The sequence below is a fragment of the Haliotis cracherodii genome, unplaced genomic scaffold (assembly GCF_022045235.1).
Source record: "Haliotis cracherodii isolate W230 unplaced genomic scaffold, xgHalCrac1.p SCAF_4, whole genome shotgun sequence".
NCBI lineage: Eukaryota > Metazoa > Mollusca > Gastropoda > Lepetellida > Haliotidae > Haliotis > Haliotis cracherodii.
Genome location: NW_027266297.1, coordinates 12,617,339 through 12,643,227, shown reverse-complemented (window position 1 = coordinate 12,643,227; position 25,889 = coordinate 12,617,339). Strand labels below are relative to the sequence as shown.

Here is a 25,889-nt window from a genome sequence, read left to right as displayed (position 1 = left end):
CTGTCCAATCAAATCACTCAGAAATTCTGTGCAAAGTTTGATTGAGGTGAGACGTCACCTCCGGAAAGAATATATGGTACCGAATGGTTGCATGTTTTCTTTATCATTATAGAATGGAGATGTTTTACACTGGATCATCGGGGATGGGTTGTGGCTACTGGTTATATTTGCACAAATGTGATCTGAATATTATTATTCTACATGCACATGTGTATTCTCCAGGTAAATTGTTGCTTGCACATGATCAATCATGGTATATCGCACATTATCATCTAGCTCCAAGCCAAAGTTGTGGTATTAAGTGCCTATAACGACCTCTGGGTATCCCTGGTAATAAGACAATAGATAATTGAACTTACTTGGGTCATCTGTTTTTATACTGCACATGCAGAATGGGGGCGTATCGATTAAGGCCACTGGCCCTGATCCTGATCAAGTGTTGTATTTGAAAGTCGACTCTCGTTACATCGAAGTGAAAAGAACTGCGGAAACTTAAAGAATTTTAAAAGTTGAAGACATTTGAATATTGACATTTTACAAATTAATTTTGATATATTATGTGATTAACCCTTGGTCAGAAAGCACGCTTACTTCATACATACACATGGTAGGGGCCATGTGTGTGGATATCAAGGCCCCGATCGAATGTAATTAATCGTCCACTGCAGTACGAGGGCTGGTCAAAAGGTTCAAAACCTGACTAACTTTCAATTTTGGGCCATGACAAAGTGACCTTGTCAATGTGGTGTATTGTTTGAGTTGTTTTTGAGTCTGTTGAGACTGTTTGTATATTAATGACAGACAGTTGAACGTGATATGGGTCTAAATGGACACAGAAATGAGAAGAACGAGTACCGAGCAGTCATCAGGCTTTCGACTTTAGAGAAAAGTACTCTCCAAGAAATTCATGACCGCATGTCAGAATTGTATGGGGATACGTGCCCTAGCTATTCCACTGTGAAACGCTGGGCAGCTATGTTCAAGGCCCTGGTGATGACATTAGGTCTGGACATCCCTCAATTCAATCTTCTCACACCTATCGACTTGCAAAGGCTGCTGTGCGACAATGTGGGTTCGGGGAGCTTCCTCGCCCTCCATACTCGCCAGACCTGGCACCAAGTGATTTCCACCTGTTTCCATAAACTGAAACAACACCTTCGTGGAAAGCGACATAACGACAACGATGACCCCCAAAGCTGTCGTGAATGAGTTTTTCAGGGTGGCTTCAGAAAACATCTTCCTGGCTGGAATTGAAAAGCTTCACTGTCGATATGAAAATTGTCTTGAAAAGCAGGGAGATAATGTTGAAAAATATAATTAAAAACACTTTCACAATTGATGGTTTTGTTTGTTAGAACCTTGTGACCAGCCCTTGTATAAGCCATTGCTTCACACTCCAGTTCTGTCTGACGATGCTAGCCCCGGGGAGATGGGACGCAGTAGAAGTTTCGGAGATGATTCTCGGGACCCCAGTCCAAACAGACCACGCAGTAGAAAGACATCGTCTTCCAAATCAGGTGCACATGCCACTGGACATCTCTACACATTGTGTTTCCTTCTCAGATCAGCCGGACTTCAGACCATCCCCAGGCTATGTTCGGGAAACTAGGGGGGCCGTCACAAATGTTCAGTTTACCATTCGATTAGAATTCTTTCCCATTGGAATAAGTTACCACGACAAGTACAGTTCACTATTGAACAGACGCTAAAAAGTAGACACAGGTGAATAAAAGCGAAAATAACTTTTTCTATGATCACAAGAAATCTCCAGCGTTAATTTGAACACCCTTATCACTTATTATTATTGTATTAATTATTATTACTATCATCATTATTATTTTAGAGGGGAAAGTGACAAACTGTAAGAAATGTGATATAATGGCAAGAGAAATTGGTAAAACTTCCCAGAGTGATAGAGCTATATTCCACGAATCTGCTTCATCAAAGAAATTATGACTTTAGATTACGAACTAACGTGATCCCGAAAGACATTACTTGAAAAGATTGTCCATGGCTATAATGTTCCCTTTATTCAAATGCCATTACACAGTGTTCGTTGTCTACGATAGTATTATTCGATTCCTCGAACTGGAGAAAACATTTCGCACTTCAAACTACATTGAGGTGCCCTAAATAAGACTGGATTGTTGAGAATATTTCTGAAAATACTTACGATTATTTGTTTCGCGAGTAGTAGATAAGTGATAAGTATCCATCCTCACATCCTCATTTGATGACGTCGCAAGTGCACCTAGTAACCTCACGTGACTGATGACGTCACATAACCTTGACCTTGGGTGGGTGGGGGGGGGTGGGGGGGGGGTGGTGTTGTCATGCGATCAATGACCTCGTATAACCTTGACCAATAACCTCGTATAACAGTTGTATCAACAAAGCGTTTCCGGACAGTTGAAAGGAAAAACACTTGTGTAAATACGAGATTGTTTTGAAAGGAAATACCTTAGTCAACGAGAGCGTATTTGAAACGTGTGGTGGGGGAGGGGTGTTGTCAACGTCAATGCCTCATTAATAGGCAAGATAACTCATTGATATGTAAATGTATAAGTGATGTATCAGGTTAATTAGATGAGTACAGGGTCAACTGACCAAATGCAATCATGCAACTAATTACTCGAGCATTCTTTAACAAAGAACAATGGATAGTAATGAATATCCTTATATGAAAACTAAGGTCACCAATCCCTCATTAATAGGCAAGATAACTCATTAATATGTAAATGTATAAGTGATGTATCAGGTTAATTGGATGAATACAGGGTCAACTGACCAGATGTAATCATGCAACTAATTACTCGAGCATTCCTTAACAAAGAACAATGGATAGTAATGAATATCCTTATATGGAAACTTGAAATCGCGCGCGAAATGGAATGTTATTGCGACTGCATTTTGGCGCCGTTTTTAACCTTTTCTCCATGCGCATTCGGGGCTGCGTCTGCTGAGATTATCAACCCGGGAATAAGTGTATGGGTTTGTTTACACAACTGAAAGGCGAATGAGTTAACGCCCCCAATCTCACATACATGTATAGGGAAGTCTCGTACTTATTAACTCAACTTTGAAAAAACAGTGAGGTTATTGTTCAAAATGAAAGGTTTTTTTTATGAGTTTGTGTCTTTTTCTAATTTCATTACATATTTGTAACACGAGGACTGATATTTCAAACATTAACCTTGTCAACAACAAAATCTAACAATGTAGTTATGAAAGTCCTTATATGGAAAATTGTTTACTAGGCCTGTGTTAGGCCTCTACTCGCTTGAAACGGAATGGTTGAGAAACGTTTTACACTTTTCAGATTTCAAGACTTTTGAGGTTTTTTTTGTGTGTATTCTAAATTTCTTTAATTACTTGAAACAAATTCAATAACTAACTTATAAATTTAAACCCACTTTTCGTAACTCAACATCCAATTGAATTTCTTTAAAGTGAAACAGTTTTCTAATACAGACTATACCATAATTTCGAAGCGGGATTCCATCTTAGATAACCTGAAAAAAACACCCCCCTTATAGTCTGTTTCATTGTTCCACGGACTGTTTCACAAATGTATTGCTTTAATTGACCACACACACACACACACACACACACACACACGTATAAGATTAAATTAGATGAATACAGAGAACTGACCAGATGTAATCTTGCAACTAATTACTTGACCATTCATTAACAAAGAACGATGGATAGTAGTGAACATTGCGCGCAAAATGGAACGTTATTGAGACCGAATTTTGGCGCCTTTGAGCACCTTTTCTCCATGCTCATTCGGGGGGCTGCGTCTGCTGAGATTATCAGCCCAGGAATAAGTGTGTGATCTATGTCAATATGTGTTATAAAACTCAACGGTAGTGTTGAGTGACTGACATTTTCACTCTTACCTTGCTGACAGATAAGACGTCCGTTTTGAACATGAAGAGAGTTTCAGAGGATATATTTGGACCTACAGTCATTTTTACAAAGTGTGGCAAGACCAAGTCGAGAAAAACATGTCAGAGAAAATCAATGGCATCAAAGGGGTCGCCGAAGAGACTGGTTGCATCTAAGAAGAAAAAGATGACAACCAAGAAGGGGAAAATGACTATACTGAAAATACAACCTGTGTCGAAAGTAAAGGCTGTTCTGAAACGAATCCGACCTGCCTTGAAGCGTCGCATGGATGAAGGGTATAAAAGAATGTTTCAGACCCTCTCATCGCGCACTTATCGTATTTGATCACTATGGAGGTTACCACCTGTCCAGACTGGCAAGAGTTTTACGTGAAAAGATAATCTATAGAGACATGAGAAGCAGGTGCACGGGTCAACTCAAGACTCACCTTCTCTTCTTCCTCCTCTGGATAAACACCTTACTCCTCCTCCTCCTCCTGTGGATAAACACCCTCCTCCTCCTGTGGATAAACACCCTCCTCCTCCTCTGAATAAACACCCACCTCCTCCTCCTCCTCTGGATAAACACCCTCCTCTTCCTCCTCCTCCTACTCTGGATAAACACCCTCCTCCTCCTCTGGATAAACACCCTCCTTCTCCTCCTCTGGATAAACACCCTCCTCCTCCTCTGGATAAACACCCTCCTCCTCCTCTGGATAAACACCCTTCTCCTCTTCCTCCTCTGGATAAACACCCTCCTCCTCCTCCTCAGAAAACCTGTCTCGAAAATCAAAGCTGCTGTGAAACGAATCCAAGCTGTCTTTAAGCATCGCAATTGTGAAGGGTATTAAAGAATGGTTCAGACCCTCTCATCTCGCACTTGTATTTGATCACTATGGAGGTTACCACCTGTCCAGACTGTGGCAAGAGTTTTACGCGAAAAGATAATCTACAGAGACATCAGAAGCAGATGCATAGGTCAACTCAAGACTCGCCTTCTCTTCTTCCTCCTCTGGATAAACACCTTACTCCTCCTCCTCCCGATAAACACCCTCCTCCTCCTCATCAGGAAATATCTCCACGTTTGCTTTCATCTCGGGAGCACCAGCGACACGGACGATTCAAGTTCCTTATACCATCCAATAGCATCGTTGTTGGACCCAGTGGATGCGGAAAGTCGGTGTTTGTCTTCAACCTATTACGTCATGGATTCGTTCAACCCCTGCCCGACTGTATTGTCTGGTGTTATACTGTGTGGCAACCTCTTTAAGATAGCATTCTTCAAACTTTACCTCAAGTACGGTTTGTTAAAGGAATACCTTACAATCTCGAAGATGAAAACTTTTTCGATGCCCGTAATCAGAACATGATGGTGTTGGATGACTTTTTGTCTGAAGCAAAGAATGACAATCGGATTTCCCGTCTGTTAACCCAAACCTCCCACCACAAAAATGTCATTATCTTTTTGCTATTGCAAAACCTCTTCCCGAGAGGTAAGGAATCTAGGGACATTGCTCTAAATTCTCATTATGTCACACTTTTCAATTCGCCAGTGGACAGACAGCAGGTGAAGTTATTCGCCAGAAGAATATTTTCTGAAGACATTGGTAAATTTATGACTCTTTATGAAAGAGCTGTTGAAACCCCTTATGGACACCTTACAGTGGATCTCAAACCCGTTACAAGTGAGAAGAATAGATTACATGTCAACGTCTTGACAACCAACGACAATCAACCTGATCACAGTGCTTCACAACAACAACAACAACAACAACAACGGGTAAAAGATGTCTCTCTAGCATTTGACGTTCAGACAGCTCCTGACATTCGTGCTGATCACACTTCAACTTCCAAAGAAAGGTCTCTTAGCTCTGACGACGACAACGTTGAAAAAGCATCCATCTCGAGTGACGACACAGGACCTTTTACCATGGCCACTGCGTGTACTGACTGCGGCGTATTGATAGACAATATGCACGATCTACAGCGACATATCAGATCGTGGTATCCAGCAAACGACGACTTGAAATGCAAAAGAAAACGTCTCAGATACGAGAGTGACGACAACGGTGACGACGATGAGGAACGACTTCCTGAACAGAAAGGTGGAGGTCTCGCTGTCAAACGTCATCGCTGGAAGCCGCGAAACACCGATGTGGATGCGGAGGAGCGGCAAAATGTTGGTTTACAACGCATCTGGAATCGTGTGTACAACATCAAGCACGACGCGATGAAACTCAAGAGGAAAATGTACAGACAACAGGGTCGAACAGAAGAATGGATTGACAGAAAAATGAAACAGATGTGGGACAGCGAATTGACCGACAGTCTCAAAAGTGTCATAGAGTTCGCCCAATATTTTAGACAGGCGCCTCTATTTCAACCCATCCTAGACAGCCTGATCGATATGGATCCTGGCACTGATCAATCTATTATCAAAAACAAGATCGCTCGTTTCACGAAAACTGTGATGAAAGACATTCTGACTCGTGTAGACAAACCCGAAGCAGATAGTGACACTGAATCTATCTCAGCCGCCGATGATGGCGATGACGAGCAGAGGGAGCAAGGATAAAAACCTTGTTCTCGTGTTACAACCCTTCAGTCGCGATTTGTGTTACCCACAGCAATGACACGGAAGAATCGGTCACCAAGTCGAGGTAAAGGAAGAAGATTTGGACTTATCCATGTATTAAAAACAGGACCTGTCATTACGTCAAAACAGATTTCTCTAAATGACAGCTCCCTGGCGTCAAAGAAACGCCTGGTCGTATACATCAGGAGACCGGTCAAGCCGGGACCTCCGGGACGCAAACATCTATAAATGTCACAAAGATGGTCGTCTCCATCAGGTGCATCTGAGTGGTGTATTTCATGTCGAGATTAAACGCTTAAAACTTTTCTAAAATCATTGAACCGTCAAGGTTTTTAATGATTTTGTAAATCGTTGAAATCACTCGAACTCTACACTTGTAAAGACAACACCCTGTGCTGTTAATAAAAGCCTCATTACAGTTTATATTTTGTTTTAATTCATATTTCTATGATGTCATACATATGTTCAATATGCCTCTGGAAAGCAATTATCTCTGCAAGCCGATCACACGACAGTTTGTTTGTGTGTTTTTTTAGTATCATACAGTTACTAACACGAACTTGTCTGTCGTAAAACCACACTGTATACACTTCAATTCAACGAGAACCGTGAACCTACAGTGAGTGAGTGAGTGAGTGAGTGAGTATGGTTTTAAGCGACTTTTAGCAATATGGGACACCAGAAATGGGCTTCACACATTGTACCCATGTCGGGAATCGAACCCGGGTCTTCGGCGTGACGAGCGAACGCTTTAACCACTCGGCTATCCGACCGCCCCTCCATACAGATTCACATCATAGATCTATCCTACTTCATTCGAGGTGCTCTGACGTCAGCACTTACAAAAAAGGAGCTATTTTCAACAAATTGTCACAGGATAGGTTTTCAATAGCCTATTTAGGCTGAAATTTGGTTGTTAAAACGAACAAATGTCCAGCTTGGCACTCAAGGGGTTAAACTTTTGGAACTATATTTAAATGAGAATCTCGCGTGCCCGAAGACTTTAGAAAATTGTAAAACTGTTTAGCGTTAGATATTATTGTTTAATCACGTTTGTATACACGCAACGAATAAATATCTTGATGTGAGTGTATTGTCATTTTGTTTGTTTTTTAACATATACCCAACCTGATACAAAACAGTCAATAAACCTTGTGATATTCACTGCAAGAGGTCTTGAGTTAAAGGTAATGAACGCTGTGATGTGACATGGTGGAATAATAGAAAAAATATACAATAGTTGGTATCAATAAACTTAAAAAATTTTGATTTGGTAAAATACAATGTTTAACACTTAGCATGGATTTTTTAAATGTTCCGACTCGCAGACGAACTCGCATTAGTCTTTTCGTTCAAAATCGAAATGGATGTATTTATTAAATTCCAAATAGTATGTACGGATGTTAAACTAGGGATAGATGCATATGAAAATCATGTACATGTTGCTGAGATGATCTCCTGACTTCTACATACTCTTTGGAACATAAACACAATTAATGAAAATTATTCTTATAACCGCAAATTAACACGAATATACACTCATACTGTAAGTAGGTCAAGGGTCAGATGCATTCGGGCAGTGTTTGAAGTAAGATGCTCGAATTTCAACTCGCGAAATAGTCGTTCATTGGTTTCTCCTGTAATTACAAATACTCTGAATCAGGCATAATAGACACATACTTTGGAAGACATCCTCTCTCCGACTATAATTTCTCGTGCAAAACACTGTATTCTCCCACCGAATATCATGTTTCACACTTGAATTTGTTATAACACACAGGGGTGAGGTTTCCAGCTAACACCCCATGCTCTCAATTAATTTCCAATAATTATCAAATTGACTTCCAAGTTATCAGGGAACGACCATTCCGTTAGCTAGCTATCGCGGTATTATAATATGTATCTAGCAAATAATGGTTACATGGTCAGTTTGAAGTTAAAACTATCATGAAATATTACACAATGATTTTGCAAATTCGTACCTTGCAGAGTTAAAGGATATGGTTGTAAATTTCACACAGGCGAATTGGTGTTTTTTCATATAAATAGCTATAGTACTGTTCTTTTACAAAATTAGATCCTGATATTCTTAGTATTCATCATGCCTTTATTGAATAGTATATGATAAAAATACACCAGTTTCTTATAAGTGAAAAATATAAGAATGAACACACCCCACGGAGCGTGTTTAGTTTAGAACCGTATGACTAGACAAATTATTCGTTTAAAATATTTGCGTTATTCAATGTCAGTCAGACAGTTGGGTGTTGGCATCTAACAGTGTCGGGACAGCAGCTTGGGTTTTCATTGACAAAAAAAAACGGGAGGGGTGTTTCAATTGTATTTGAATTACCGACCATTTTTTATTGGATAAAATTCAAAACGCAGTACGTAAATTTTGTCTCTCCATTCACGTGTATCACATGGCATGTGTATAGTAACTCATACCATATGTGAACTTTCTACAACGGAGTGGTGCTGTGGTAAACCACCCCCCTCCATTCATAAGCAGGCTCACGATAAATGGCATGTGGTGACCTCAATTTCAGGAGGCTCTCTAGACGTCAGTATTTCACAAAACAGCTACACTGACAAAACAAGGTGTTATGTGTATAACATATACCAACTCATTCGGAGTGTTGTAAAATAAACCTCACTTGTTACCATATAAGCAATGTGATCTACTGTTAGATGCGTCGACAACTGTGTACATAGTACACTTACTAAATATGGAAATATTACTGTGCCCATTGAGCGTTGTAAAGAAAGTCATCATGTGACTCCCCATCGAATATGTACTTGGTGAAGCTTGCGTTGAATTGATCATCGGGTTATCTTCCTGACCACTGACAGAGGACACAATACACCAAACAATTAATTTTAAGGTTTTAAAAAGCTAATCATGCTAAATTCAGAATATTCTAACATTATCTCGAGTTATAGAAATTTATCATGACAAGGGTTAACTAACACTATGCTAAGATCACCTTTTAAAAACCTTAAGATTAATCGTAACTGTTTTGTAAAAAGAGACAAAAAAGACAATATAAGAATACATTGATCGATGTCTGACTATATTAAACAGCACATAGGTAAAGGTAACTACATCACTTTGTCTCTTCATTACGATGGTTCTTCAATGGGACGCCATTTGTGGTGCACACATCCTGGAACAAAGGGAACATTGAATTTGTACATGTACTCTCTTTTTTTTTCCTCAATGAGAATTCGTTGGACTCATGATAAGATAATAAACTCAATCAAGGTTTTGTTTCCATACAATTACTACATTGTTAGATTTTGTTGTTGACAAGGTTAATGTTTGAAATATCAGTCCTCGTGTTACAAATATGTAATGAAATTAGAAAAAGACACAAACTCATAAAAAAAACCTTTCATTTTGAACAATAACCTCACTGTTTTTTCAAAGTTGAGTTAATAAGTACGAGACTTCCCTATACATGTATGTGAGATTGGGGGCGTTAACTCATTCGCCTTTCAGTTGTGTAAACAAACCCATACACTTATTCCCGGGTTGATAATCTCAGCAGACGCAGCCCCGAATGCGCATGGAGAAAAGGTTAAAAACGGCGCCAAAATGCAGTCGCAATAACATTCCATTTCGCGCGCGATTTCAAGTTTCCATATAAGGATATTCATTACTATCCATTGTTCTTTGTTAAGGAATGCTCGAGTAATTAGTTGCATGATTACATCTGGTCAGTTGACCCTGTATTCATCCAATTAACCTGATACATCACTTATACATTTACATATTAATGAGTTATCTTGCCTATTAATGAGGGATTGGTGACCTTAGTTTCCATATAAGGATATTCATTACTATCCATTGTTCTTTGTTAAAGAATGCTCGAGTAATTAGTTGCATGATTGCATTTGGTCAGTTGACCCTGTACTCATTTAATTAACCTGATACATCACTTATACATTTACATATTAATGAGTTATCTTGCCTATTAATGAGGCATTGACGTTGACAACACCCCTCCCCCACCACACGTTTCAAATATGCTCTCGTTGATTAAGGTATTTCCTTTCAAAACAATCTCGTATTTACACAAGTGTTTTTCCTTTCAACTGTCCGGAAACGCTTTGTTGATACAACTGTTATACGAGGTTATTGGTCAAGGTTATACGAGGTCATTGATCGCATGACAACACCCCCCACCCCTCCACCCCCTCAAGGTCAAGGTTATGTGACGTCATCAGTCACGTGAGGTTACTACGTGCGCTTGTGACGTCATCAAATGAGGATGTGAGGATGAATACTTATCACTTATCTACTACTTTCGCGCATTATTTAATGATTCAATAGTTACGATGTAACATATGTTCGGGTTATTTGATTAGCGCATTATGAAAGCTAGAGATGTCGATAATGAAGCAAAATCGGAGAAATGGTTATCAAGTCCGGCTGGTTAGGGGATACAATGGTAAGCTTAGGCCACATGTAAAAGGTCTTATCTCTCATCACCGACCCTCCATAAAACAATTGACATGCTAAATTCGGTTCCAGTTATTTCGATGCAGAAGTTACACTTTTTGATGTAACCCGTCTAACGACCACAAAGTTACCGTACGTGATTTTGCATATAAGAAACTTCTATATATTATTGCTTTTCCTTCAGTAAAACATGGAATAAAATATATATAATTTACAATTCGACCTACCAACCCAGTTTCTGTGGTGAGAAACCGGAATATCTTTGTGTGGCCTAATTGTGAGTAACTGAGAATAGTATGAGGCTTTTGGTATGCGGAACTGTAATTGGTGGTGGAAATATTTTTGTAATCAGTGCAAATGAATAATATTTGATTTTCCAGTCTGTCACTACAGTCATTGAATTTTAAGAATCATATTTGTCACAAGTAAATGATAACAAATTACTTCCAATGTTATAAATATATCTCACCTGTCATAGTCGTGATAATTGCTCTGCTTCGTTTCCTGTCATTGTGGCACTTCCGGTCACTCCGGGGTGAATAACGGAAGTGTGTCTTTGTACAACAACTGTCAATCAATTTCAGTCAATCCCGACTTACTAGCACCGCCCCGTCCACTGAGTCGAACCAATAGCCAATCCAGCTTTTATGAGAACGAAACGGAGACGGATGACGATCCATACGGGTTTGTTTTGTGTTGGATTTTTTTTTCAATTTTAGTTAGGCAACAAAACAAGAAGTGTTTCTCAGGCATCGGCGCGTCACTTTTTATATCTTGACCGTAAATGTTTTCCAATTCGTTTCTTGATTATTCTTGATGGGAAAATAATTAAGTTCCTCATTACATCTGTTTTTAATGCAAATATATAAGAAAAATTCTACCTTCCTCCTCGCTTTTCAGAAATATGTGCCCGAGAAACATTTTTTTGCAGCCTAAGATTTTTTATCGTTTATTGTTGTTCGTGGTATTTATAAGTCAAACGACGTGTATTAACGTTACCCTTTTTTACAAAAGGCTTTCATAGCTTGTTTTGTTTCAGTTAAATGTCTTCTACTATTGGTTAGCCAGGATAAGTTGAGTTGTGGCCAGACAATTAACCCTGTATTTATATGTATGAGGTCCGCCCACTGGCGCGTACCATTGTGAAGAAAGGGGTAGCGGGTGGTCCGCGACAAGTAGTACGATGGGTATGTGTGTGTCCTGTCTCGGCTAACAAGCAGTTCTTGCGGCGAGTTCAATAGCAAGTTCAATAGCATATAATAGTACGCCTGCTGGTGTGAGGTAGCCAATGACTGAAAACGATGAAAGCAAATTTGCATAGATGACAACAATTGGGAAGTGTCGTGACAATGAAGGGAATTCATTTGCTGTAAAAATGGAACACTTCTGTCAACGACTGGTATCGGCTTGTCAAACCGTCCTTATGAGGAGCATCGTGTTTTGAGCAACTCGTGTGACCATGGGACGTTGTCAATTTCATGCGTACACCCTCTCTACCTGCAACAAACCAAATATGTATGTCTAAATTCCGTGCACCGCCTACTTGTCTCAAACGCGTTTTGCGAGTTGGTTCAACTTATCCTGGATTACCAGTAAGGGTCCATTATCCAAAGAAATTAATTTGATATATCTTTATCCAGACTAAATCCATATCGAAGCTATGGAAAACTCCATACAGATTCAATAAACTTGAGATAAATAGGTTTCACTTTATTTGTATGTGTAATAATCTTTAAGACTATGTGATTGGTGAAATGTTTATGATGTCAGTGGATATGATATCAACGCCCCTTAATAGTCTACAATGAAGATATTTGTTTGGTAATTACTGAATAATGAAATACAGCCAAGCATAGCCAACAAGAAAATATTGATCTGTTTATCCCCTTATAACACTCCAGTGACCTCCCTTTGACGCCAGATCGGCCAGCCTCCGATGGGGATGACATTACATCGTCACTAGGTCCGGGCCAGGTGCCCCCCAAACCATCTGCTGGTGAGTTTAATTATATTAAGATTTTCCTATTATTCATATATATACCCCCTTATTTTCTTTAAAAATAAATTGGAGGCTCGGGTGGCCTAGTCGTCTTAGGCTCCGCGATTCGCTGTGCAGAGTTGCGTCCCTTGGGCACGCCAGAAAAGTATGATTGTGGGTTTCAATCCCGGTTCGCCCCGATTATGTTTCTAGGTTTGTCAGCACCATACCCGTGCTCGTGGGTTTCACCGAAATGGTAAACGTCTGAGACCTGCATCACTTCGGGCTTTCCTCCCACATTAAGCTGACACGCCGTGATATAACTGGAATATATATAACTCACATACTGAAAATAAATAGTCGATCACTCAGATACCATCTTTATTAATTTGGCCAATAATGTTAGCATTTCCTCCCGGCACGAGTGAGCTGTCGTGCTTGATTAACTACTTCCGCGGGAGATGACGATCACTCAGACCTGTACTCAGTACTCAGCGACGAGGCAGACTTAAATCAATATCTTATAGTATTTCAACTTCATCACTGACAGATAAGCAATTTATTATTGAAAGTGAAGACACACCCGTCCGTTAAATTATCATTACAAAGAAAGGAAGAATCTAGACCTCATTGATCACGTAACGGGAGCCAGTATATGCATGAGAATCATGTCTGAGTTCCAGGCATGAGAGTGCCAACTGCAGTGTTAATATCATAACAACACCGTGAAAATAAGTTCCCAGTGCCTGATGGGCTCACTTAGAAGTTATGGAGCGGTGGGGATGCCCTGCGGTTAAAGCGTTCACACGTCACGCCGAAGACCCGGGTTCGATACCCCACATAGGTGCAATGAGTGAAGCCCATTTCTGGTGTTCCCCGCCGTGATATTGCTGGAATATTCCTAAAATCGGCGTAAAACCTTACCAGCTCACTCACTTGACCCTAAAAGATCCGGGCCAGAATAGGTCTTCAGCAACCAAAGCGTGCCGTAACAGGTCGTAAGATGCGACAAACGGGATGGGGTGGTAAGGCTCGCTGACTTGGTCGATACATGTCATCGTATTCCGATTGCGTAGATCGGTGCTCATAATATCAATAATTTACAGACCGCCGTCATATAGCTGGAATATTGCTGAATGTGGTGTTAAACAACAAACAAACACTCACTCACTTATGACGTTATGGTTTTTTATAAACCTAAATGCATTATGATGTTTTTGATTTATGTAGCAGTTGATAAATATACTTTTGAACAACTGAACTCATGACAAAAAATGACTTTGTGAACAGTTCATATTGGAATAACATTTACCAAGTTCGAAGATGGATCAAAGGTCCTTGTTGGTTCACTTTAATTCCCAAAGGCGCGCTTTAACATGTACTACTCAACATTTGCTGAGGACCAACATATTCATATTCAGTTAAAGGTATGATCCTTAGCAAATGTTGAGTAGTATACTTATGAGATCCTTGTTTCATGTGAGAACTGAATGTGATTCACTCGAAATGACATTTCCGGGGAACACATTTAATCGTGATTCTCTCCTGGTGACATGTGAGAACCATGACGAGACACATGTGACCACGACTGCTGAAACGACTGATTATCTACATGAAGAAGCCCATTCGTCAAGTGTTTAAACACCACGGATATTGGCCTACGTTTCAAAATTCAGTTCCCGCCATTGCAGGGAATGCCACGATCGAGTGGAAGTGTTTTCCGTGAAGTATGGTGTGTTTAAATGAATGTTCACGTAGAATGTACCCGAACACATTGCCACAACTCCTGTAAGCTAAAATGGCCGACAATGTGCCCTTTGACAGTATGCTTTGTCATTTGGGTATCCTTACCTGCATATGGATTCTCTGAACCTACTGTGGGTTGGTTGGTTGGTTTGTTGTTTTGTTGTTTAACGCCCCACTCAGCAATATTCCAGATATATGACGGCGGTCTGTAAATAATCGAGTCTGGACCTGACAATCCAGTGATTAATATCATGAGCATCAATCCACGCAATTGGGATTGATGACATGCATCAACCAAGTCAGCGAGCCTGACCAACCGATCCCGTTGGTCGCCTTTTACAACAAGCGTAGTCGCCTTGTACGGCAAGCATGGGTTGCTGAAGACCTACTCTACCCCGGAATCTTCACGGGTCACCTACTTTACCGTGTGTATTCTCCAGTGAGGTGCTTAAACAATTGGAATGCGCACTGACCGGAGTTATAATGTCATTCGTTGTGGAGTGATGTACTGTATGATCGGATCATTTTATTTCATTATCTAGTAGTACTCAAAACACAGAAGTATTTTGAAGACAATTTCGAGACAGGTCAAATTCTCAGCAGGACGTTCGTGACCGTGTTTGGAAGGCCTTTTTATATTATTTTTGTCCCCCGCCGCGCGAAAGCGCAGAGCGGGGATATAGTATTCACGACCGTACGTCCGTCCGTACGTCCCACCTGTTTGTTGCCGCGATATCTCAAGAACTAAACACTGGATTGTCTTCATATTTGGAACTATGGTGTATATACCGACTCCGCAGACACCAGTCGGTTTTGGTGACCTTGACCCCATTTTCAAGGTAACAGCAGGCAAATCTGCTTTTGGAGTTGGAAAACGGTGTTGCCGCGACATCTCAAGAACTAAACACTGGATTTTCTTCATATTTGGAACTATGGTGTATATACAGACTCCGCAGACACCAGTCGGTTTTGGTGACCTTGACCCCATTTTCAAGGTCACAGCAGGCAAATCTGCTTTTGGAGTTGGAAAACGTTGTTGCCGCGACATCTCAAGAACTAATCGCTGGATTGTCTTCATATTTGGAACATGGTGTATATACAGGCGGGGGACATTTCGTCAGTTTGTGACAAATACTTGTTATACTTCGCTGTCATAACTTATTTCCAATGATCCATTTATATATTCTCCATCCCTATTTTGCCTTTTGATAATTCCCTGGTGTTGGCGGGTTTTTTTATTTATACTTTATACTTAAACATTACGAACATCTACTAAATATAGTAAAAAATACTGTTTTCATTTCTGATCAATTATTTACATACATCATATATTATTATTATTATTATTATTATTATTATTATTAACGCTCGTCCCTGTCTTTAGTAACAAATTGAATATACAGAGGTCTCTAATGACAGGAAAGGTTGAGCGCTGTGGAAGGCAGCATGTCACTGCGTTTCCATAGCGGCTCCCATTCAATGTTATTTGTCCAATCCAGAACACCCAATGACAATCACATTATCTGATGGACTGATGGACGAAAGCCTCTATGGCAACATTAAGCTCTTTGATATTGAAGAAACATTCATGATTTTTGTTGCAGAAAATCTTGTCTGTGGGGATATTGGCCTTGGCTTTGCAGTGTCGAAAGGTCAGCTTGAAGTCAATGTCATTAGTGCCCGAAACATGATAAAGACAGAAAATCCCGTTCCAACTGGTGAGTCCAAACTTGACACTGATTAGTTAAACGCACAGAAAGGAGGATGTTGCTAAGGCACCAATGGTTATGAACTAGGCGTAGTTGGGATTCGAACCCACGACTAGCCGCTTCTGGAGCTGAAAATGCAATCTTGTCAGGACTGGGGTTTTCAATCCCCACATCCGCTCAATAAGGATGCCAGGGAATCTTCAGTGAAGGAAACGGACATATCTGAGCCAATACGTTAGTGTAAGCGCCATACCTGTCCTCTAAATTACGCTTACTGGGTTCCTCCTTACGTTGTTGAAACTGTATTATGAAACTTCTTTTGGTATGACGCAGGCGGGGGTCGAACCCCGGACCTGCCGTTGCCATGTACCGACCTCCGTCGTGTAGCTGGATCAATGCTGAGTGCGGAGTTAATCAACAAACAAACACATTACAAGATCATCTTATGACGCTCTCTCCCTCCAGACACCTACGTGAAGACGTACCTTGTAGAAGGGAAGAAGATCATTCAGAAGAAGAAGACCCAGATTGTGAAAGGAGGGGGTGATCTAGTCTTCAAGAAGCAGATCAAGTACTCGGCATGTAATGTGCATGGCAGACACATGAAGGTGGGTGGTGAAGATGTAGTACTATTGGACGAAGTGAAGATCCATGTTGGAAATGCCATTCTTGGCCTAATCGGGTGATCAGGCTCGTTCACTTTGTTCTTCGATACTTTGCATGTCATAGTATCCCAAATGCATGTATCGATGCTCATGATGGCAATCACTGGATTGTCCGGTCCAGACTGGGCACGCCAGAAACCTATGATAGTGGGTTCGAATCCCGGTTCGCCCTGATTATATGTCTAGGTTTGTCAGCACCATACCCGTGCTCGTAGGTTTCACCGAAATGGTAAAGGTCTGAGACCTGCATCACTTCGGGCTTTCCTCCCACATTAAGCTGACACGCCGTGATATAACTGGAATACTGTTACAAGCGGCGTGAAACACAATTCACTTACTACAGACCGCCGTCATGTAGCTGGAATGCGGCGTTAAACAACAAAGTTAAGTAGTAGTAGTAGTAGTAGTAGTAGTAGTAGTAAAAGTGATGAAATCGCGCGCTTTTACCACACCACAAACTGGTGGCACAACTTCCTTCTTTGTTCCCAGGGGCATTTGTCACTACACGTGCTGACTATAGTTATGGTAACATCTTTATATTCATAGGTTCAAGACAATTTGTGCAAAATGAAGGAAATCTTAAGTTTGCTAAGTTTACTGACAAAACACTATATGAAAGGCTGGACTCCCTCATTGATAACATCTACGTGATATTTGGGGGTAAGACATTTAGGCAAGAAGTAGGCATTCACATGGGTATCAACTGTACTCCAACCTTCCTGTTTCTTTTTGCATAAGGGTCAGAATTTCTTCTCGGATTGGCAAAATCAAAACAAGGTATCTGACCAAGCCAATTCCATTCCACTGCTTTACCCATCTGAACGAGAAATAAGAGACCAGTGAATCCGTCTGATCTGTTTGATATAAGCGTAGGCAACAAGACAATAGACAACTACAAAATTGAATTGCTAGGCGCCGCGATTCGCTGTGCAGAGTTGCGTCCCTTGGGCACGCCAGAAACCTATGATTGTGGGTTCGAATCCCGGTTCGCCCCGATTATGTTTGTAGGTTTGTCAGCACCATACCCGTGCTCGTGGGTTTCACCGAAGTGGTAAACGTCCGAGACCTGCATCACTTCGGGCTTTCCTCCAACATTAAGCTGACACGCCGTGATATAACTGGAATACTGTTAAAATCGGCGTTAAACCCAACTCACCCACTCACTCAGCTACCAATGGCATGCAACGCCTCTTATATCGCCCATAATGACAATCCAACACAATCTGATCCATTCTAAATGGATTCATATATCCTTCTGACACGCATTAACTGTAATATGAATAAGGACGGTCTCCAACGTGACCAAAATAACCTTTATCACCAGCTGTAGACCATACCATTAGCCTTCGACCATATCTGTAATCTGACACTAATACTTCTTCACCGTCTGCCTCCTCCAATTTCAATGTGAATAATTTTGTTTTTCATGAAGTTTTTTTTGTGAGATTCGTCAGTTGCTTAGATGTTTGTTAACTATGCACACTTTATGTGAGTCACGTGTTCCCCTCAAGGGAATGGCGGATCTGAACACCCACCGGGGCCATGTCGGCCTACGCTTCGTGCTGCTCATGGCTACTTACGTTGGTTGATGTTATTTCCATTTGACGCCACAGTTTTATACAAGATTATATTTCATATATACAGTTTTACTCGTGTATAAGAATAGGCTATGGTGTTCATTTACAGAGCTTGCAAAATCACACTGACGGTATACATTTGTTAGGATTCCGATAATCAACCTGATCGTATTTTAAGCATCAGCGTGACAGCTTTATTAGAAAGCTGTTTGTTAGTTATAATATATTTAGAAATATGCATGTATTAAAGCCTACCTCGATATATTTTGTTTTTATTCGTGTACCATGTATCACTTCCCCTTCGGTATGAGCAAAGGGGCTTGTAACGCTAAAAATAGCAGCTGCAGGATATATGGTCACACAACGTGTCAGTGTCCCCTGCCGTGATATTGCTGGAAGATTGCTAAAAGCGGCGTAAAACCATACTCACTCTCTCACCCAGTGTCAGGACTATATTTTCAAGATTCTGTATTTAGAATTTGGGGCCCGATGGTCCAGAGGAAAATTTGTAAATATGCATATTTTCTTGTGCATAATATTGCTGGAATGTGACGGACGGCAGTCTTAAAACATTCACTGACTCATGCCACACCATGTCAATGTATATACTGTCATTCTTTGTTTGATGACAGGTGAAACAAGGCTTGCTACTATTAGCACAGTCATTGATGACAAAAGTTCTGATAGCTTTTGCCGGGAGGCGTGCTCATAGCAGTAAGCCGGTCTACATACCTCATATATCCCCGTGTTATGCGTTTTCGGAAGTTTAAGAAACATTCGTAGTTTTCTCGCTAATCACGAGAACAACTTAAAACATCTCACTCGGTTATAAAAGACGACTTTATCTCAAAAACAGGCCATAATCTGAATATTTATAATGCCTGTGTGAAGTATTCGCGATAAACATGGCCGTCCGAAAACGTATGATGTCCGAAAACCTATGATCCGATATTTCTTTTCGTATACTTTTCCCTCCATGTTGCAGGTTAACGTCTGGGAAAGAATAAAGGGGTTTGACAAGAAGAAATCGTGCCTAGGGGAGACTGTCGTCAGACTGGACAGCCTTGACCTCAGCAGACACACCACGGGCTGGTACAAAATGTTCACTATGAACGCCACCGACCTGGGCTCCAGTGATTCTCTGTATCACTGGTGAAGGCATGCTGGCCTTGACCTAACACTCAACTCTAGGCAGGATATATAGGCAGGCCAGTAAAATAATTTATACCAGGGCACCGTATTGCTAAGACGCGGAGGATCAATTGGTGTTTCGAGGTTCAACATCGTTCAAGATGTCCAGGGCGTCCCTGCGTCAGTAGTGAAGCTTGTTGCTGGGCCATCTGAGTTGGTATAACAATAGCAAGATGGCTTCAATGAATGACACGAACCAAGATTCCAGGACGTCACTGTGTCAATGAGGAAGAGTTTCTGCTTAACTATCCAATTTGTTTAAACAAGAACATGACCTCCTTCAGTGAATTATAGTTCCATGACGTCAGTGATCAAGATTTGTTGCTGGCCAACCTGATTTGGTGTAACCATGTGTTGCTAGGATGCCTGACTTGGTATATGAGAATAACTTGATGTCCTCAATCAGTTCCAGCGATCAGTTCCTAAGTTCTGCCCACTGGTGAGGCACCGTCTCAGATCTAGGGTGAACACTAAATCTCAACCCTGTATGAACTACGGAGATGTTGGTTCCTGAACAGTCACTGTACCTCTGAGGAAGACGTGTGGGAAGACATGTTGAAAGACTGGGTTATATTAAAACGATGGCTCACTCTCCGTACCAGTCAGTGCAGCAGCTTTAGGCTAGCTATGCCGTTGACAAAAGTCGTAACGTAGCAAAGAGAATCTTCATTAATCACTTAACTATGAACCAAGGGGGAAACGTCATCATCCCTATGCCAACCTCTGCACTCTTCAGAGTAGGAGTTCGCATGCTTTGCCATGGCACACTACAAGACTGAATCTCCATGTTTACGGTAACTCGAAAGAGTTTCATATAAGGTGTTAGAATCAGTTATTTTATACTTTACTATCTTGTGAAGTCGCAAGTTGACTATCTGATTCACCCAATAGCGATACACAAGTGTTATCTACATTTCGCAAAGCAATCGACTATCTTAACGCCCATACATTATAAAAGACTTGCGATATCCCAGAGCTAAGATCGCTTTGTGGAACCGATCCCTTTGCAGGGCAGTCAATGTAACAGTATTGGAACACGGGAACGTCCGAAAGATGGATCTTCATCTGTGACCGGGAAAGTTTAGTATGTCTAGTGCTGGGCAGTCTCTTAAACCAAGTCTTCAATGTCAAGGATTTAAGGGTAGTCTGAAGAGGACTTAGTCCCAACATTGTCGGCTTCGCTGATGAACCGCGCCCGAACATGCATGTGGCTCGTTTGCCATGTGTAAAAGTGTTTTGGCCATGTAAAATGCCTTTTTTCATATGGTGCACATGTATACAAAGAACATTAATGAGTTCTTTTAGGAAGAACGTTAGTGGTAAATCGGTGACAAGGCATCTAAATCCCGGTGAAATAAAACAGCCTCTGTTTTTCCACAGATTTGGGAACCTATTTATAAGGAATATCAATGCCAAAGATGCTGACCTGAGTCAGCCTTTATGGTGTTATAAGAAGTGTGTATTATACTTTAGTGTTTTGACGTCATCCCTCAAGTAGGATATGACCGCAGGACGTTTTCGAATGAAATATGCCCACGGATCAGAGCAAAGACACCACATCTGTCTTCCTTGGATGTCCAACAAGTTAATCAAAGAAAGATGTGAGACTCGGAGGAACTTGGTTTGAAAGCAATCTGTCGGTGTCATTTACCTTACTCCTGTTGGCCATCCGTGGCATTATATCCCGTTACTTGCTTGTCATCGCAGATTGATAATGCACACATGTCAAGCCAAGGCTTTGCAACGTCTTTTACCAACATAGCAATGTACATTAGCTGTATACAACACAGATGGACAATGCACACAAAGACATTATCGGAACGGGTGTGTATTTTCTAGTTAGAAGGGATAGTAGGTGGTAAAGCATTCATGCCAAGGACAATATAAGCTTAACGACTGTGTTACCAACAGCACAAATTAGAAGCCACGCAGATGGACAAAGCACCAACGGCTGTGTATTATCAACATTTCATATTGTACTTAAATAGATAGTAATACACCCGTGTCAAAGACAACTGAAGCTTCACGACTATGTATTGCCAACATAACGCAGAATGACGGACATAAAAGACGATGCAACCAAGGACGAAGGCTAAGCGGCTCTGGATATACTAGTACTTTTGACCTGCAGTGATGGTTCAATTTCTAGGTCCCATAGCCCAGTGATTCTATTTCAGTATTATCAATAAAGCAACGTAATACTACTTGACATTGCAGATGGACAGTTCACCAAGTTGGAACCTCCAATCTTGCCTCTGTCAGCAGTGATTCTGTCGTACCAAATACTACATGGTGCCAATGTGTCGATCTTCCAGTATTATCAATGTAGCACCGAAATACCACTGACATTGCATAGAGGACATGTACCACGTTAAAGACTTTTAAGGGATCAAATTCTGGCCTAATTCTGTGATTCTGCCGAAACAACTACAATAGGCCAATGCTGCCAGTTTCAGGGCTCAGATCTTGCCTTAGCTTCAGTAATTCTGCCGTACCGAGTATTTCATGTAATCGCTGCCAGTGTGGTCTATCTTCCAGTATTAACATTACATTTTGGCGCTACTACGGAAAACCTCAAATGAACATTGCTGAACCGGCAACGTCTCACCACAACATAACGTCTTGTACAACCCATCCCATCTGCACGTCTTGCCAAGGACCACTACTAACGTGGCCATCAAGAACTATGAAACAAACTGGACACAAATTGGCCAGCTTTGTTGCCGATGGACAATCCACTACTCCCACTGCAAGATACACACAAGTTGCTACAGGTTATGGCACAAAATGCATATGCAATTGCAAGTCTGTCGTGACGCCAGTTCAACGGTCACCTTCGGCTCGGTGGACAAGAACAAATGAATGTTTCAGACGTGTGGAAATGGCTGATCACACAATAGTTACACATAATCCGTCTTATCCTCGAAACCAAGGACACAAGCAGATCGCAGATCGGTCAATACCCTTTATGCCATCTTCTCAGTTTAGCAAGTCGGTATTCCTGATGTATACATCTTTCAAATGAGGACTCTAGAGGGCTGATCGAGTCAAAGTAAGCATTTCTTTGACAAGCATTTCCGAAATTGTGTGTTCGTATAAAAAACGTATTGTGTATTAATTTCTAAATTAAACGCAATATATTTTTTTTTTATCGTTTGCATTACCATTATTACCAATCACCATGTCAACATCACTTGGCAATTGTTTTGTTTTTTATTAAGAACTCTTTAAGCAAACTTTTCATCAGAGTTTCGGTAGGTTTCAACTGGTCACGCACAAATCCCGTTTCGGTAATCGCAATTTGGACATCTGCGTCATGTTTCCGACTTTAGAAATCTAGGCGTTTGAACATTTGATTTTACTTGCCTGCTATTTGAACTGGCTGCTATTGTAATGATATTGCCACTAGGCACGAGCTATGTGATATTTTGTGATCCGTGTGAGCCATTAAAAGCGAGCGATTTTAAATGTCACCTTTAATCATGTTGCAAACTGCCTGTTACGACTCAAACCCTGGGGAAATTGATAGTTAACTAACTGCCACATGATCCGAATCTATTAGGATGGAAACCAATCATCCCTATTGGCGTCTGGAGTGTCAAATATTGCCGCTCGGTTCGCATTGATAATGAAGCTATTTTCTACGAATCACATTTGGTTGTATCATGTTTTTAAATGCAGCCCTCATACGAATAAATAAATGAAAAATCAAAGACCATTCAATCAAACACTTTGATTTTTTTACTTTCATTTATCATTGATACGGGTTAAGGTACTGAGAGTTTGAACATGTGAGCATTACTGTGGGACATTTTAGAGGGAAATCGTGTTTTGGTTGCATCCGAGGGTAAACTTGTTCCGCATGCATTTTATACTGAGGGAATTAAATAAGAGAACGTGTGTAAAAGGGAACATTTGATCATCTATCCGAGGCAAGCGTGTCCACCCTTGCCACATCAAGGCCGCTTTTCTTAGCTCGACCCTGGCGCCACCACGCGTATATCACGAGTTGTGCCCCTTGTAATGAAAACGCGATATCCAATCACATCGCTGTCCTTATCATGTATGGCTTCACATCGATGGCAACTACGACGAACCAGTCGGCAGATAACGAAAACATTCGCGATTTGATCCCTGACAGACAAACACAGGCAATCGCTGAGATGAACTAGACAGTATCCAGTCGTGTCAACAAAGACGTCAATCACTGGATTGTCTAGTCCAGACTAGATTATTTACACACCGCCGTCATATAGCTGGAATATTGCTGAGTGCGGCTATTAACAACAAACAAACAACAATGACATGTAGTTGTAAATCACTTTCGTAAGAATATGAACCAGTCGTGGATGTTGATATTGTGAAACGTTCTGATTGGACAACTGATATGTCCAATCATTTCTGACGGTGAAGTTGGCTTGATGTGGCAAGGGTGGAAACAAGACTTAGGTAAATAGGCTAGTGAGCGCTCTTGCCTCGGGAAGGTGACATTTGATAAACATGGTGTCGTTATGGGTTTTCAGCAATGTAGTGGCACCAGGTAATTATGTCCCCCTGCCTTGTTTTCTTGGCATGAAGTACTTTAATAAGCTGAAGTAAACGGTCTTATTTTTTCCAACAGCATAAATTGTTGACACTGACAATTAGCATATATCTGATGCTGTTTTCCTGGCACTACATATACAGGACTACATAACTAGGATACATGAATACTTTGGGTGACATTTTGATGATATTGTGTGCTCAGTTTTTTTTGGTTCAATATACCCTAAAGGACCTACCCCCATTTTGGGATAGTGGCAAGTTTAGGGGCCCTTGAGACCTGAGAAGCAAAACATTTCATGTAACAAACCTAATATTTCAGGTATTTGACAAAGGTGAGCTATTTGTGAGTGGAGCAGCCTTTGGCCATCACAAACATCTTCCTCCGAGTCTCATGGGGCACTAGGACAGCCAGGCCACCACATGGGAATAATACTGTATTTGATTTTCAAACATCCTTTGCTTATGTTGAGTTCACACTCAATGATATGTGTTGCAAAAGTGTTATTCAGCCACAAGAATTCTTAGGCCACAGCAAATTGAATATTTGTTTGCAGAATTGCCACATCAAGGGAAAATGTCCAATTTATTCAATCTTCAAACAGTTAACATGGTTGTCATTTAACAAACAGATCTTACCTTTTATCTTTTCATGATAAACAAAACTGATTCTCATAATGTCATTAGTGTATATTTGATTAGAATGACATATCTCATTATCCCTATAAAAAATTGAGTTGTATTCATGACAATATCCATCCTACAAGGAAACAATCCCAACAGCAAATAATTAATTTGGTGTGGCATTGTGAATGATTTTATACACTAATATAATATGCCACCCAAAAGAGGTGAAAGAACATCCGATTCTGTAATATTACTACAAGTAATCTGTCATGCCATAATGTTTGTTTGTTGTTTAATGCCGCACTCTGCAATATTCCACCTATGACGGCGATCTGTAAATAATCGAGTCTGCACAAGACAATCCAGTGATTGATATCATGAGCATCGATCCATGCAATTGGGATATGATGACATGCATGAACAAAGTCAGAAAGCCTGACCACCCAATTCCGTTAGTCGCCTCTAACGACAAGCATGGTTTGCTGAAGATCTATACTAATTTGGATCTTTCCAGGTCTCGTGTCACAGCATATTAACTGCTGTAGTAATATGATAGAATCGGGTGTGCTTCAGTCTCATTGAAATCCGATCTTAGTTCTCGGTACGGCTAAACAAAGACCTGAGGACATCCCATTACAGGTCATGTCAGAACAACCTTTCATCTGACCAATCAGAGCATCGCTTATCAGATCAAGAAAGGGACAGTCGGAATGTGATTTTTGATCGTGCAACCTCGAAAAAAAACAACACTTAAGGTATTCCGACAGTTATGGGCTTTATGTCTGTATTCATACAATCTAGACCATTTATTAGCCATTCCAGATGTTCTTTTGTTCAGTTTCTAAGTTTTTAATCAAGTATATGTCAAAATATGTTTCGAAGTGAAGTCGCCAGTTTGAAACT

The 25,889-nt window shown here is 40.7% G+C and overlaps 1 protein-coding gene across 4 annotated transcripts in view; it reads left to right on the top strand.

Annotated features, from left to right (window-relative positions):
- LOC139478873 (regulating synaptic membrane exocytosis protein 2-like) overlaps positions 1–25,589 on the top strand; it is a 115,706-nt gene extending 90,117 nt beyond the window's left edge. For 2 of the 4 annotated variants that reach the window (XR_011654333.1, XR_011654334.1), the window contains exons 17-23: positions 1,401–1,517; positions 11,536–11,635; positions 12,853–12,947; positions 16,280–16,393; positions 16,850–16,992; positions 19,612–22,869; positions 24,682–25,589. Coding sequence is in view for 1 of the 4 variants with exons in the window: in XM_071261543.1 (XP_071117644.1) it covers positions 1,401–1,517; positions 11,536–11,635; positions 12,853–12,947; positions 16,280–16,393; positions 16,850–16,992; positions 19,612–19,782 (740 nt within the window). In the remaining 3 variants the exon portion in view is untranslated. Of the gene's footprint in view, positions 1–1,400; positions 1,518–11,535; positions 11,636–12,852; positions 12,948–16,279; positions 16,394–16,849; positions 16,993–19,611 lie in introns of all 4 variants that reach the window. The other 2 variants (XR_011654335.1, XM_071261543.1) reach the window with 2 other exon arrangements.
- Positions 25,590–25,889: the final 300 nt, after the last annotated feature.